Raw genomic sequence first — 12,592 nt, forward strand, 5'->3', positions numbered from 1 at the left:
TTAGGAACCAGTATCACATTTGTGCTTCAATTCAGTTTCTCTATCCAAGTTTTTGCTCCACACTTCAGTGGTTAAGCAACTTTTGTCAGGAGGAAGAGACAGACAGGCATAGGGCAAAGGTTGTAGCTGACAGTGAGAGTCAGAAGGACTAAGCTAGGAAATACAATGAGCAGAACAATCATTCCCAACCTTTTCTTGTGCCCTTACAATGATATCTTATGATAAGGGACTCTCCTAAGGTTTTTAATCCAATGCCTAGAGATAAACACAGTGGATTTGTCCATCTGAAGGAAAACTTTGTGAGGACGATACTATCTCCTTCAGCCACCAGAAGCCATCTGAACTTAGATCAAGGTAAACTCTCTCCTCTTGTTCAGCAATTTTAAATCTGCTACTCTCCTGCAGTGGAGAAAAGCCCTTATTAAAGTACAATGGAAAGCTCAGATTTTTCAGGCATCATAGGCTGATACACTTGAACTGCTGTTTTTTGCACTTGATAATGGGACTAATCCTCTAAGCACAATCCAAAAATAGAGCATGGAGAGAAATCACTGTCCCTTCCCCAGCAGATAAGTTTACATTCTGATGTTGACACACTAAAGAAGCTCCTAAATAAGGAAGCCATATACACTGTAACCTGTCTTAGGACAAACAGACAGGAACATTACCAGTTGCACAAAGGAAAAAAAACCTTCCTATGAGGTTGTCTTTTTACAGGGTTCATCAATTACTCATCAGGTCTATTATAAAACTAAATTATTTTTAATTGTTTTATACAGTCATGTAGTTTAACTTTCTTGAAAGTTTTTACATTACATTTGTAGAATGAAATACATTATGTACGTGACAGAAAATACTGCTATTATAGACTAGGTGAAACAGCTTTTTTTTTTTTTAAAGTTGTATTTATAGGAATTAAGACACCTTAGTATAGCTGGGTCAAAATATAGAAGACAAGTGATAAATAAAATTTATGTTCTTGTATTTTATTTATATGTATTCTTTACTTTTACATCATTTTTGCATCTGTTGAGTGAAGCCGCAAGAACTACTGCACTCATTTCACATTCAGTGGCCTTCTATTCAAATTTCACTCCTTACAACATCCTGTGATCAACTCTGGGGATATTCTGAGTGAGATACAAGTCTTACATGATGCTAACTGAGCTACAAACGCAAGAAATTCATCTTCACTTGTAAAAAGCAACCAAGAATATATTAATACAGCATTTTTAAAGAATTTGCTCCATACCAAGACCTCACAGTCTGTTAGAACCGCCAAGTGATGTATGTCATACACACCTAGAAGTTCCCTAGAAAATAAGGGTCCTCTTACAACCAATATTAAATTTATACCAATATAGCTCAGACCTAAGGGTTAGCTACTATAAAAATACATTTTAAAGCACTATAATTTTTCTTGAGCTTTTATTGTTTACACACTGTTGGCCAGGCTGAGCCTGTGGCAAAAGAATATAAATTCTTTAAAATCCAAATGAGGTCTGTTCTTTCAGAATGTACATACCTGTCGATAGAATTTCTCATACACAGGATTTGCACTCGACAGCTGTAAAAGAGACACAGAGAGAAAATTAGCCCTGAAGATCCAGATTTTAATTTCCCTCTCCCTGGACAAATAAAGATATAAAACACTCTCCAATGCTCTTCAAAGAAGCACTAAGGATTTATTCTGTACAATGATGAGGACTAGGACAGCTCTTCGTGCTGTAACTTTTAGAAGACTGACTTCTTGTTTTGCAGTCATTGACACCACCCCAGATCAGATTTCCCTCAGCCAGGTCACCAGGTGAGGCTGTGTGAAACAGGAACTCTTAGGCAACACAGCCTACGGGCAAAAGCAGAAACCTGAAACAACTCAGGCTAGGAAGTGCTCTCTAATATTAGAGTACAAAGCAATATAATTTTATTTCACTATCCACTGCATCATTCTTTAGAATTCAGTGTCATATGCAACCAGTCTGTAAAATTTTCAGTTACCCAAATTAATCCCTGGATTCACAACTAAATCCACAGCAACGGTGCCACATTAAAACGGAGTAATATTCTAACTTTGGGTTTTGTAACTTGAACCCTTTTTGGGGACAACTTCTGCCTTCATTCCACTGCCATCTACTAGATATTCAGGGCTCACCTAAAGGTAAGTGGACAAGGACAAAACAGCTTCTTTGGAAAAGGCTCTTTCTTTATTTTTAAATTATTCTTAGAAACTCCAAAAAAAAAAAAAAACCTAGAGAGCTGAAACAATGCAAAACCTAATGTCTTGGCCTACACTAGACACTCTTCCCCAACAGACTGGCAAGAAATGAAGTGTTAGGGTTACCTCTCTTCCCCAGTGTAAAAACAGGCACAAAATCAGATAATGTTTTAATGAAGTGCATGTTGCGTAAACCAAAGGCATTTATGCAGAGCATAACCCTAGAACTCACAGTGTATTTATTGCCCTCACAATTGTGGGAACAACTGAGCATAATACAAGCTAATTACACAATACTTACTAAAAAAGCCCAGAGCACGTAACTTCAAATATTACCCAAAATCAGAGTTCTCCCCCTTAAGAGGAATATGATCTCAAACCCCAGGACCTGCAGACCTTTGTACAAACAGAATCCAACAAAGTAGCTTCTCTGGATTTAAAATTTAGATGTTCAAATAGAAATATGGAAACCAACCGTTATCATATAGGTTGTCAATCACATATTTGTAAAAACCTTTACTACAGATTGTATAAATGGTGACAGCTTAAATAAAACCACATCAATTTTCCTACAGCAATAGCTAATACAGCTGTTCTTTTGGCTGAGTACTCCATGTTCACAGGTGCTGATTATCAGAAAATACTAAGAGAAGATGTTTGGTAGAAATTAGTTTAGTGTGATCTCGTGCAATTACAGAAAGTGTGCAGCATCACCAGAATGTCCTAAAAGGCAAATTATAGAGTACAGCTAGAAATAACAGGAGAGCTTCCATCAGAGCTTATTCAGCAAGTACACTGCCCCAGAGACTCAGCTTCTGATTTTCTACCTGACTTTTTGGTTTTGTGTTTGGTGGGGTTTTGTTGTTGTTGTTTGGTATTGGGGTTTTTTTGGTGTTTGGGGGGAGGGGGCAACAACAGAGACACACAGCTGGTAAGGTTTTATTTGATTGCTGGGAGGTGGGTGGGAAATACCTCTCCCATAGCCAGACATGAAAAATTACATATGCTGGGAAACCATCATTGGTATTCACTGCAATACCTCAATTTTTATAGCTTAACCTTGCTCTGACTTTGCTCTGGTACCCAAAGACTTTTATTATTTCAGCCATCAACTAAGCATGCAGTTACACATCCCTTAAAATAGCCTAACAAAATATATTCAACTTTTGCCAGCCCTCAGACTACCACAACACCAACACAACGAAGAACTTTCAATTGCTTTCCAGCACTCCACAGCATGCTTTATTTTCTTACCTAAACCTCACATGCTTTCTTTTCCCACTCAGCAACCTAGAGCAGTAGTTCTCCCAAATACTCAAATATTTGACTTACTGTTACTTCATTAGAATGTAAAAGTCTAGGCACAGGACAAAAATTAAAGCTGTGAGCAGAAAAGTAGAACAGAGCTGGCCAAGGCAGCCCCTGGAACCACTGATTCTTGTGCATCATCCCTCTTGCCCAATGTCACCCTTTGTTCAGCCAAATGTTTCCTTATTACAGCCAAACTGATCATTGTCACTCCTGGACAGGAAACATCGTGTTGAAGTCCTGCAATGGAAACACTAAGTGCAAAACAATCTTTTCATTCAGTACTTAAGAGGATGAGCCAATAATTCTTATTTATTTCATTAATGTTTCCAATATTCATTTTAATATCAGCATCAGTGCAGTAACTGGAATTTCCTGTGAATAGAGTAACAGTAATAAAAAAGTTTCCCAGACTATTTTACTACTAATAGACTTGTTCTTCCTTCAAAGTATATCCCACAATAAACCAACAAATGCAAACATAGACTAGGATATTCTTCTGGGATAAGAAAAAAAATACTGTTCAACACCTTTCCAAGGGCTGCCATAGAATTTACCTGGCAAAATTCTTTTCATGGGATTTGTAACAGCCATTTGCAAAACAGCATTTGTTTTAAATGCAAAATGAGGGAGGGAGAAAAGGTCAGATTCCACAGTGTACAAAAATAGAAAGACTTTATTATGGCTCCATTTCAAAGTTGATCACTTCATAAGGGTAATAGGTGTTGTAGTAATTACAACTCTTGATACAAACCTATGAACTCTAGAATGCTAACCTAGGAAATAAAAAACACCTTCAGGGATACCCATCTTTTTCATCTTCTGTTGTCAACCAACCCCCATGTTTTCATGCCTCTGGCACATTTGCATTTAGGTGTAATGAGATACTATTACCAGTCTGTCCATTCCATCCAGCCACAACCTTCCTTCCAAAAAGGCTTAAAAACAAACAAACAAAAGCTGTCCATTGAGAAAAACAAAAGTAATTTCCCCCTCCAACCCCAATGAGATAGGAGGAGAGAAACAAGCTATTCTATCCTGACTAAAATCCAAGATGCTGTATTCTATCACAGCTCTAGGACTCATTTTAAGAGTTTCCAAAAGACACAATCTGGCCTTAAATGTTCTTCCCGTAGTCAGCCAGTCAAAAAGCTGTCAAAAAGTTCAAGGCAAGCTGGTTTCCTTACAATGCCATTTCAAAACAATAATCAACTTCTCTCTTTTTCCTCTATTGCTTTATTGTCTCAGCTGAAGTGTTTCAGGGTAAAGCTTTCTACCACTTTCAATTATATAACCAAGAACATCTCCTACAGCAATAACAAAAGGAAAGAAAATATTTTCTATAAATTTCTATACAATTATTACCAAGTACTTCAAAATTGAGCACTTTCTTTCCCATTGAACAGCTGAAGCAGGCACAAGAACTGCTGTCTTCTCTCTGCAGAGATGTCTGCCACTGCATAATTAGAAATGGTTCCATTTAATTTTCAAATTGCTACAGAAGATCTCCACCATCTTCTAATCAGTACTGAACAAAGCCTTTACAACATCAAAGAGTAGCTTCACTGCCTTTTTAGAGGCAGCTTCTCTCAAACATGGTGGATGCAATACTAATCAAAAAAATTAGGTTCTATCTGCTTTAGGAGCAGTCAGCCTCCTCTAAATGCAGGTTTAACACACACATGCATACTCTGGTTTCTTCATCTGCAGGACAGAAAGAGGAACAACAGGTTCCTCATTCCACTAAAAATAACAAACTATGATCTTAATTTGATCATTTTGCTGATTCTCTTAAAAAAAGAAAAAAAAAAAAAATAAGAAGAAGAAGAAGAAGAAATCAGAAGTTTGCCAGAGACCTCAAAATCTCTGGCTTACTTTATACATAACAAGTGAGTTACAACGAGGGTATCATTCATACTGCAAGTATTTGGATCCTGTGTATTCCAGTAACAAGACATTAATCCTGGCAATGTGTGCACGAGACAGGAATCCATCCAGCTCAGCCTCAGTGTAATACTCCATGTTTCCCTTCAACAACACAGCACAGCATTCTCAACTCTGCAACACAATACTCAAGTCTAAAATGAGACTTGCAGCTAATTAGGATACAAATTGATATTACACGATTTTGTCTCGTTTACCAAAGCAGCTCATAACTACTTCAAGACAACTACTACATTTCTTACAAAAAGCATTTCATCAGGAAGACAAACACAGTTACCTTCCTTTTCTTCTTGAATATTTCTTTACAGTGCTTCCCTGAACTGCGAGCTTCCCCTTCAATCACAGCCAGTTTTTAAGAATAAACCACAAGTTCAATTTTCAAGAGCAACCAGAAGTTACTGCACGTCCATATTAGCCCACCTTTCAAGAAACACCTCTTCCCCATTCTCAACATCCATTTTCCACATCTTCAGTTTTCTATTCTTCCTCCCTAAATTCCCCATATGAAATAGGTCAAATAAGCAACCATCCTTGGAGGGTCAAAACATTCAACCCCTTCTATTGGTCATAGCTTAATTTGACTTTTCCAACAACAGATGACAATCTGTGAGATCGGACAGTTCCTTCTCCTTGCTGTTGTTTGCTTGTTTCCAAACTAAAGGCAACCACAACAAAACACTCCCGTGGTAGAAGTTCCCTTAGAAGTTCCACATTAAATTCACAGTCATGCTCAGACGGTAACACTCACTGAGCAAATGCAAGTGGCAACAAGATGTTGCAGAATGGGTTCAAAATGAGGAGATGAAAGATACTTCAGACTACTACTTGCAGGGAGAGAGGAGGGGGAGATAATCACCTTCAGTTTGCAACCCTTCTTCAAGCATACTTGGTGTAATAAATTTCACTACAGCTACACAGTCCTGAAGTATTTTTACTAATCTGTCAGAAGAATACAATTAGCACCAAAAAGTTTCAAATTACTGAAATTACAGCTTTGCTATTCAAATAAAGGATGTGCAGCCCTCTCAGACATAGCAGCTGCAAAGTCATCTGAAAATACCCTCATCTCATCTGAAATACTCAACGCCCCAGCCATGCTGCAGTACTGTCAAACCAAACACAGGAAAGGGAACAGAAAATCGGACCCAACAGTGAGTCTGAGTGCAGGTTCATGTGCCTCTTGCTCTCTGCATGTGCCCTAGAGCAGATCGTGCCGATCTGCACACCTTTACTGCTGGTGTCACTAACCCAGCCATCACTGCACTCCCCACCCCCTCATTTTCACTTCCTCATGCTCTTCAACAGATTCTGAACACTTCACCACTTGTGAGGACTTTTTATAACTCCACATATTAGAACCTACATTGGAAAAAATTATCTACAGGCTTGCTTGGCTTTCTAAGATGATTCTTATGCAACACAAGAAGAAAAAACAAACAAGCCAAAAAAAGAAATCCCCACACAAATGGTAAACACAGAAATAGCTCCCTCAGTTTAACCACTGATGTAAGCTGCAGCCACAATGGTTTTAAGGATACTGGCAATTTTTCTGCTTCTGTCAACATTATCACATTTGTATTTAGTCCCCCATCCATGTGACCAAAAAAAGTAAATAAATTCTACAATGAAAGGATTACACAGCCTGTAAGCAACAATGTCTTGCTGTAGAACACACCAGAGCTGACACCCCACTTCTCTCCCCAAATGAAGAGCCACAACAGCTCTGTGAGAACTTCTTTCCCTTCAGTCAGCAGATGCTTTAAAGCTTTTTTGTTTACTTGAAGACTGTTGAAAAAGAGACTCAGACAAGGCTAACTTAGCGATTTTAATATAAAGCAAGCTTTCACCAAAAGTACTGTACGTCATAAATCTATACCTTTAGACTCTTAAAGACACATTTGTTTTCTCCACACATTTGTTCACCTTTTCACTGAACTATTTTCCTTTCTTTCCTTGAAATGCTTGATAATACTCTCAAAAGAGAACTATGTAAGTAACTGCAAATTGAGCAGCCTTGCTGCCAGCTTTTTAAGTTTACTTCCATGTGCTTAAGAAATTCATTAAGCTTATTTACCAGCTTTACCTTCTGTAAATATCACAACTGGCTATCAGATTGAAGCATCCCAAGCCAGGAGGATGCACCAATAGGCCCACCTCAGCCTCATGTCAGGTAGGAATGAAAATTTCTCATGTCACTGCTAAATAAATTAAAAAGGATCAAAAAGTGTCAGTTCATTAGCTATCACAGCTCTGGGGAATAAAGCATGGTCCTAACGGTATAGAATAACCTGTGTGAAGTGATTCCATTACCGTCAGGAAAAAATGTGAGCAGTAAGGATTGAGGTGAAGTGAGATCACTCACGCGAGCATAAAAGTGCCAAGAGTCTCCAAGTTTTGGGGCTATCACCAGCACTGCTCTTCACCATGAGACACCTGTATGGGCACTGTGTGACAACAGTGTCCCCTCACCACGGGGCCCACCAAAACCAAGGTAAAACGACTTGCAAGCAGTATCTGCGGAGACGGCTTTCTGTTGAAACAAGGAATTCGTCTGTCCCTCCCAGGGTCACCTGCCCATGGCCTCGCTGCCCCGGAGAACCCCTCGATGCCGGGTGTGCCCGCCCGTCGGGAGGGCACCCGGCGGCCGCGGGGCTGGCACCGGGCACGGACACGTTAACCCGGCGCTATCGCCTTTCGGCCCCTTCGCGAACGCTCCCCGAGCGCACCGCCCGCCCTCGGCGTCCACGGGACGGGGTTCGCTGGGCTCCAGCCCGGCGCCCCGAGTCCTACAGAGACAAAAGACGGACCGCGACCGCCGCCGGCGCAGCCCCGCCCGCCCACGGCCGCTCCCCGACCGGGTCTCCCCAGCCCCGGGCAGAGGCACCTGCGGCCGGGCGGGACCCCGTTCCCCACCCTTGGCACCCCCGGGTCGCGGGTCACGGCTGCTCTGCCGCAGCCCCTCGCTGCCGTTCTCCCTCCCTTCCTCCCTCCCGCAGACACGGACACACCCCCGCCCCGCCGCCACCTGACAGCGGCGGGGCAGCGCTGCGGGGCGGCGGCGGCGGCCGCACAAAGCGCGGCCCCCCCGGGCAGCCCCGCGGCGGCGGCCCCGCGGCGTGGCCGGACGCGCAGCGGCGGTACCTGTGCCAGGGAGAGGCGCGCGGCCATGCTGTTCCATCCCCCCGGCCGGGCCGCAGGAAGGACGCGCCGGGCCCCGCCACCGCCGCACAACTTCGGCAACTTCCCCGGCCGGCCCCGGGCAAATCCCGGCACCGGATCCGCGCCCGCCCGCCGGACGGAGCCGGAGCCTCCCCCACGGCACACGGCAGCGCAGCCGCGCGCAAAACCGGGCGCGGAGCGCGGGAGCCGGAGCCTGCTCGAGGCAGCTGCAGCGAAAACCCGGAGCCGGAGTCCTCGGCCTGACACGGTGGCCAGCATCCCCCACTGCCAGATCCTGGCCTCGCCCTCACCTTCCCTGTTGGCCCTGCTTCTGCTGGGGATGCTTCCAGCATGGCAAACGGTTACAGTTCTCCAGTCTAGTCATGACACAGGTGGGGGAAGTCCCAAAACAGGAGGTGAACCAGGTCTGGGCTCAGTTGCAAAAGAATTGGGCACAAGGCCCAGGAGGAAGCAGCACATGAGCCCAGCAGGATGTCCTGACCTGACCCATCCTCACAGCAGTGAGGAGCTCCCCTGGGCTCGGCCTCCTGCTTCCCTCCACTCACAGGAAATTAGATGCCTGCCCAGGCAACTCATGGCTGTACACGTCCTTCTGTCTGTCTGCTTGTACTCAGGGGAACAGGGGCTCTTCTGGGGGAGGGTAACCAGAAGAAAGGGATGAGCAACTCTTATGGTGGGAGAAACTGAGACATCACAGGCAGCAAGAGACAAAGGAGCAAGCTGGAGTGGGGAGTAAACTGCACCACGTTCTCCAAACCCATGGGAAACAATTGTCGCTGAAAGCGATACTCGTGTCACCACTCGTTTTCCTGCTCCTCCTGTACCTGCTCACCTCCTCCCACTGGCTTATTTCCACTCCTACTCTGAGTTCTGCACTACCACAGCATACATCAGGGAAAACGTTCCTATTTTTATACTTTACCCCAAGGTGGATTAGGCACACATTTAAACTTGAAATATGCATTCAGACCAATAAGAGGAAATTAACTGAAGTCATATTTCATTACTGGAAAGCTTTCCCAACATGCTTTGTTTTCTTTCTCTGTTTGTAATTCTCTACCCCTCTGCATTGTTTTTGTCCTCCTCAGCTCAGTTGTATGCTCATGCCCCACCTCTGCATCCTGTCATTCCTCAGCTGGCAGTCATCCTGAACTGCTAGTGCTCATCATCTGTCATGAAATATGGGATTCCTCCTTCCCACCTATTCTTTAGTAAAGGCTTTACAGAAACTCTGCTTTACTGACCTGTTTCTCAGTCATTTTTTTCAGCAAGAAAAAGAAGATATCGAGGGGAAGAATATAAAAAGCAAACAGAATAGATATAAAAATATTCACACCATTCACATACTCACTGTCACATCTCTTCTCCACCTCACACTTCTCTCAAAAGCAAAATCCCTGGAAAACAGCACAGACTTTGTATTTCTAGGCTGATTTTTTCTTCTTTGATTAAAACTGGAATACAATCCCAGAATAACTAATACCTGGAAATTAAACCAGAAGACTGTAAAACTAAAGTGGTGTCTCCTGTGGAAAACAGTATTTTTGGGAGGGGGCCCTCAGTAGGTATTTGGAGGGCCTGGGTTTCTGAGCTGCCATGAGCTCATGTGGGTGCCCTTTGCCCTGTCAGTTGTTTCTGTCATCTCTCAGTTTTGCTGCAGCTTGGCAGGGCTGGTGGCCTCTCAGGAGAGCGGTTACACCCAGGCTGATGTGTTCTCACTGCAAATAGAAGGAAAATGCAAAACAGGGACCTAGGACCTGGCTCTGGAGCTAGAGGCTTGATACCGAGAGCTGCTGTGAGCAGGATTTTGTGGGCAGGCTATCTGGCTCAGCACTGTTTTTGCTGCTGTTCCCTTTCTCTCCTGGGTGTTGCATCGAGTATTTCCCATCAGGTCCAGGAAGAGACCCAAAGCTGCAGCAATGCTGTGGAATAAGGGTGATGAGTCAAGGGACTTGTGCAGGTCAGCCAGCAGAGCTGTGTCACCCAGAGCACAGTTAAAAGCCCCTAGTCCCCTCTGAGCAGAACACTTGTCTGTTCTGACAAGGGAGGGAGGTCTGCTCCAGCCGAATGACTGCTCCTGAGGGCCTGACCTTCCTGAAGCCTTTGGCTTAGAAAATAAACACACCACCACCCCCACCCCCCCCAGTTTTACTCCCTCGAACTGTGAAGTGCACAGCAGTCTGCATCCAGAGAGCCTTTCCACAGTGTTCTCTGAAGCTGCTGCAGCAGACTCCAAGTTGCATTGCAGCTCAGGAACAAGCAGGCAGTGCCAGGTACGTGGTTATGTACCTTCACCCTGGCTGTGCATACTCACAGTCATCAGGCATGACCACTGTGTCCACAGTCAGAGGGCAAGAATCACTCAATGTAACCACTGTGGCCTCTACAAATTAAAATAATAATGAGTTCCATATTATCAACATTGAATTATTGTGGTCACGTAGATCTGTGCTGTTGTTGATCACTCTGTGCATCTCACAGACAAATTGTCCTGGATGCCTCCAACCACCTGAGTTAAAGCAACCAGCTCAGACATCTCCACAACAATTACAACAGCACTTGTCAGCCTGCTGATGGTGAATGATTGCACTGCAGATTTTCACGAATCTACAATGACAGCTCCCAGAAGAAAACAGCTCTCTGCTTCTCAGCTGGAATTGAAACGTCATCACCTGACATTGGATCATAAAACTGGACTTCATACTTACTTTCCATCAAGAGCAAAATCAGCTACTAAAATTTACTCAAAACTCTTGGCAGGTTTGCAAAACAATGCCCTCCAATGACCTTCTTGGCTTAGCCATAAGCAGCTCACCAGGGCTTGGTTAGGGTGGAAGAGCTCCTGAAATCTGGGACAGGGGGACTTTCTGAACGTACCTCTCCTCTTATTTGCTCCTCAGTGGAAACCCCATTGTTCTGTCTCTTCCTTTGCTGACCCCATGAATCTTGACCTTTTGCAATATCTTCTGTATATTGTCTAAGGAATGGTGGGATTCTGTGCTGGGTTTTTGGGAAAGCTTGTTAAGAATACAAGAAAGTGAAAAGGTCAACGAACTGCAAGAACTTAAACAGTTACATTTTATATCTTTTCACATTCAACGGGGATTCGCCTGCAGGAAATGTGTTTATCTGTAATCTGCTCTGTAATAACTGCTGTATGTTGATTTTTTTGTCATAAGATCCTCCATTCCAGTACAGTTGATACCCAAGGGACATGGAAAACAGTATTAGCATGCTTTTATTTGTAAGTATAATAGGATTTTCTATGATTCTAAGTACCGGCATTTTGACAAATAGGTACCGGATCTCAGTGCTCTTTATTGTTTCTTTAAAAGTACAATGCACAAGGTTATGTCAACACTGGACAAACAAGGGACTGCTGACAAATCAAAACTAGCCAAATGGCTAATGAAGACTGGGCCTTGCAGCAGTGCAGCCAGCAGAGCAGCAGCACAACCTTTTTGGTGCAAATCCCCACAGTGAGCCGCTGTGTAAGAGTATGAAGTGACTTGTTCTGGTACAGTTGAATTTGAAAATGTGCTGCAGGAAGATAGCATAGAAAGGCCCTACACCAGTCAGAGTCAAACACTAACGACCTCTGTTTTATAAATCTCTTACAATCTCCATGTTTGTTAGTAAAGCTGGTAACATTTTAATCATATCCACTGGTCTCCCTGGAAATAATATCTCAAGTATCCATCCCTTCCTTTCTTAGAGCTTTGTTTACCCTGTGGATAAGCACACAGGAAGCCCAAAACAGCACACAGGCATTTAGTATGACTTGTTCTGCTCGTTCTAGGAACGGTGTTACTACAGCCCATGAGCAGTCCGGAGGCTGAGAGAAGAATGACTCAGTCCTGCCTCCTGCATTCCTGAGCATGAAATGAGGTACCCAGCTCTCTGGAATTCCAGTGCAGAGCACAGCAGTAGCTCCAGCATTGCACA

The 12,592-nt window shown here is 43.5% G+C and overlaps 1 protein-coding gene across 5 annotated transcripts in view; it reads right to left on the bottom strand.

Moving 5' to 3' along the window:
• EPS15 (epidermal growth factor receptor pathway substrate 15) overlaps positions 1-12,592 on the bottom strand; it is a 67,656-nt gene that overhangs the window by 39,073 nt on the left and 15,991 nt on the right. For 4 of the 5 annotated variants that reach the window (XM_069023393.1, XM_069023394.1, XM_069023396.1 and 1 more), the window contains exon 4: positions 1,526-1,567. In XM_069023393.1, the coding sequence (XP_068879494.1) occupies positions 1,526-1,567 (42 nt within the window). Of the gene's footprint in view, positions 1-1,525; positions 1,568-8,608; positions 8,906-12,592 lie in introns of those variants that run through there. The other variant, XM_069023392.1, reaches the window with a different exon arrangement.

The sequence above is a fragment of the Aphelocoma coerulescens genome, chromosome 8, assembly GCF_041296385.1.
Source record: "Aphelocoma coerulescens isolate FSJ_1873_10779 chromosome 8, UR_Acoe_1.0, whole genome shotgun sequence".
Lineage (NCBI taxonomy): Eukaryota > Metazoa > Chordata > Aves > Passeriformes > Corvidae > Aphelocoma > Aphelocoma coerulescens.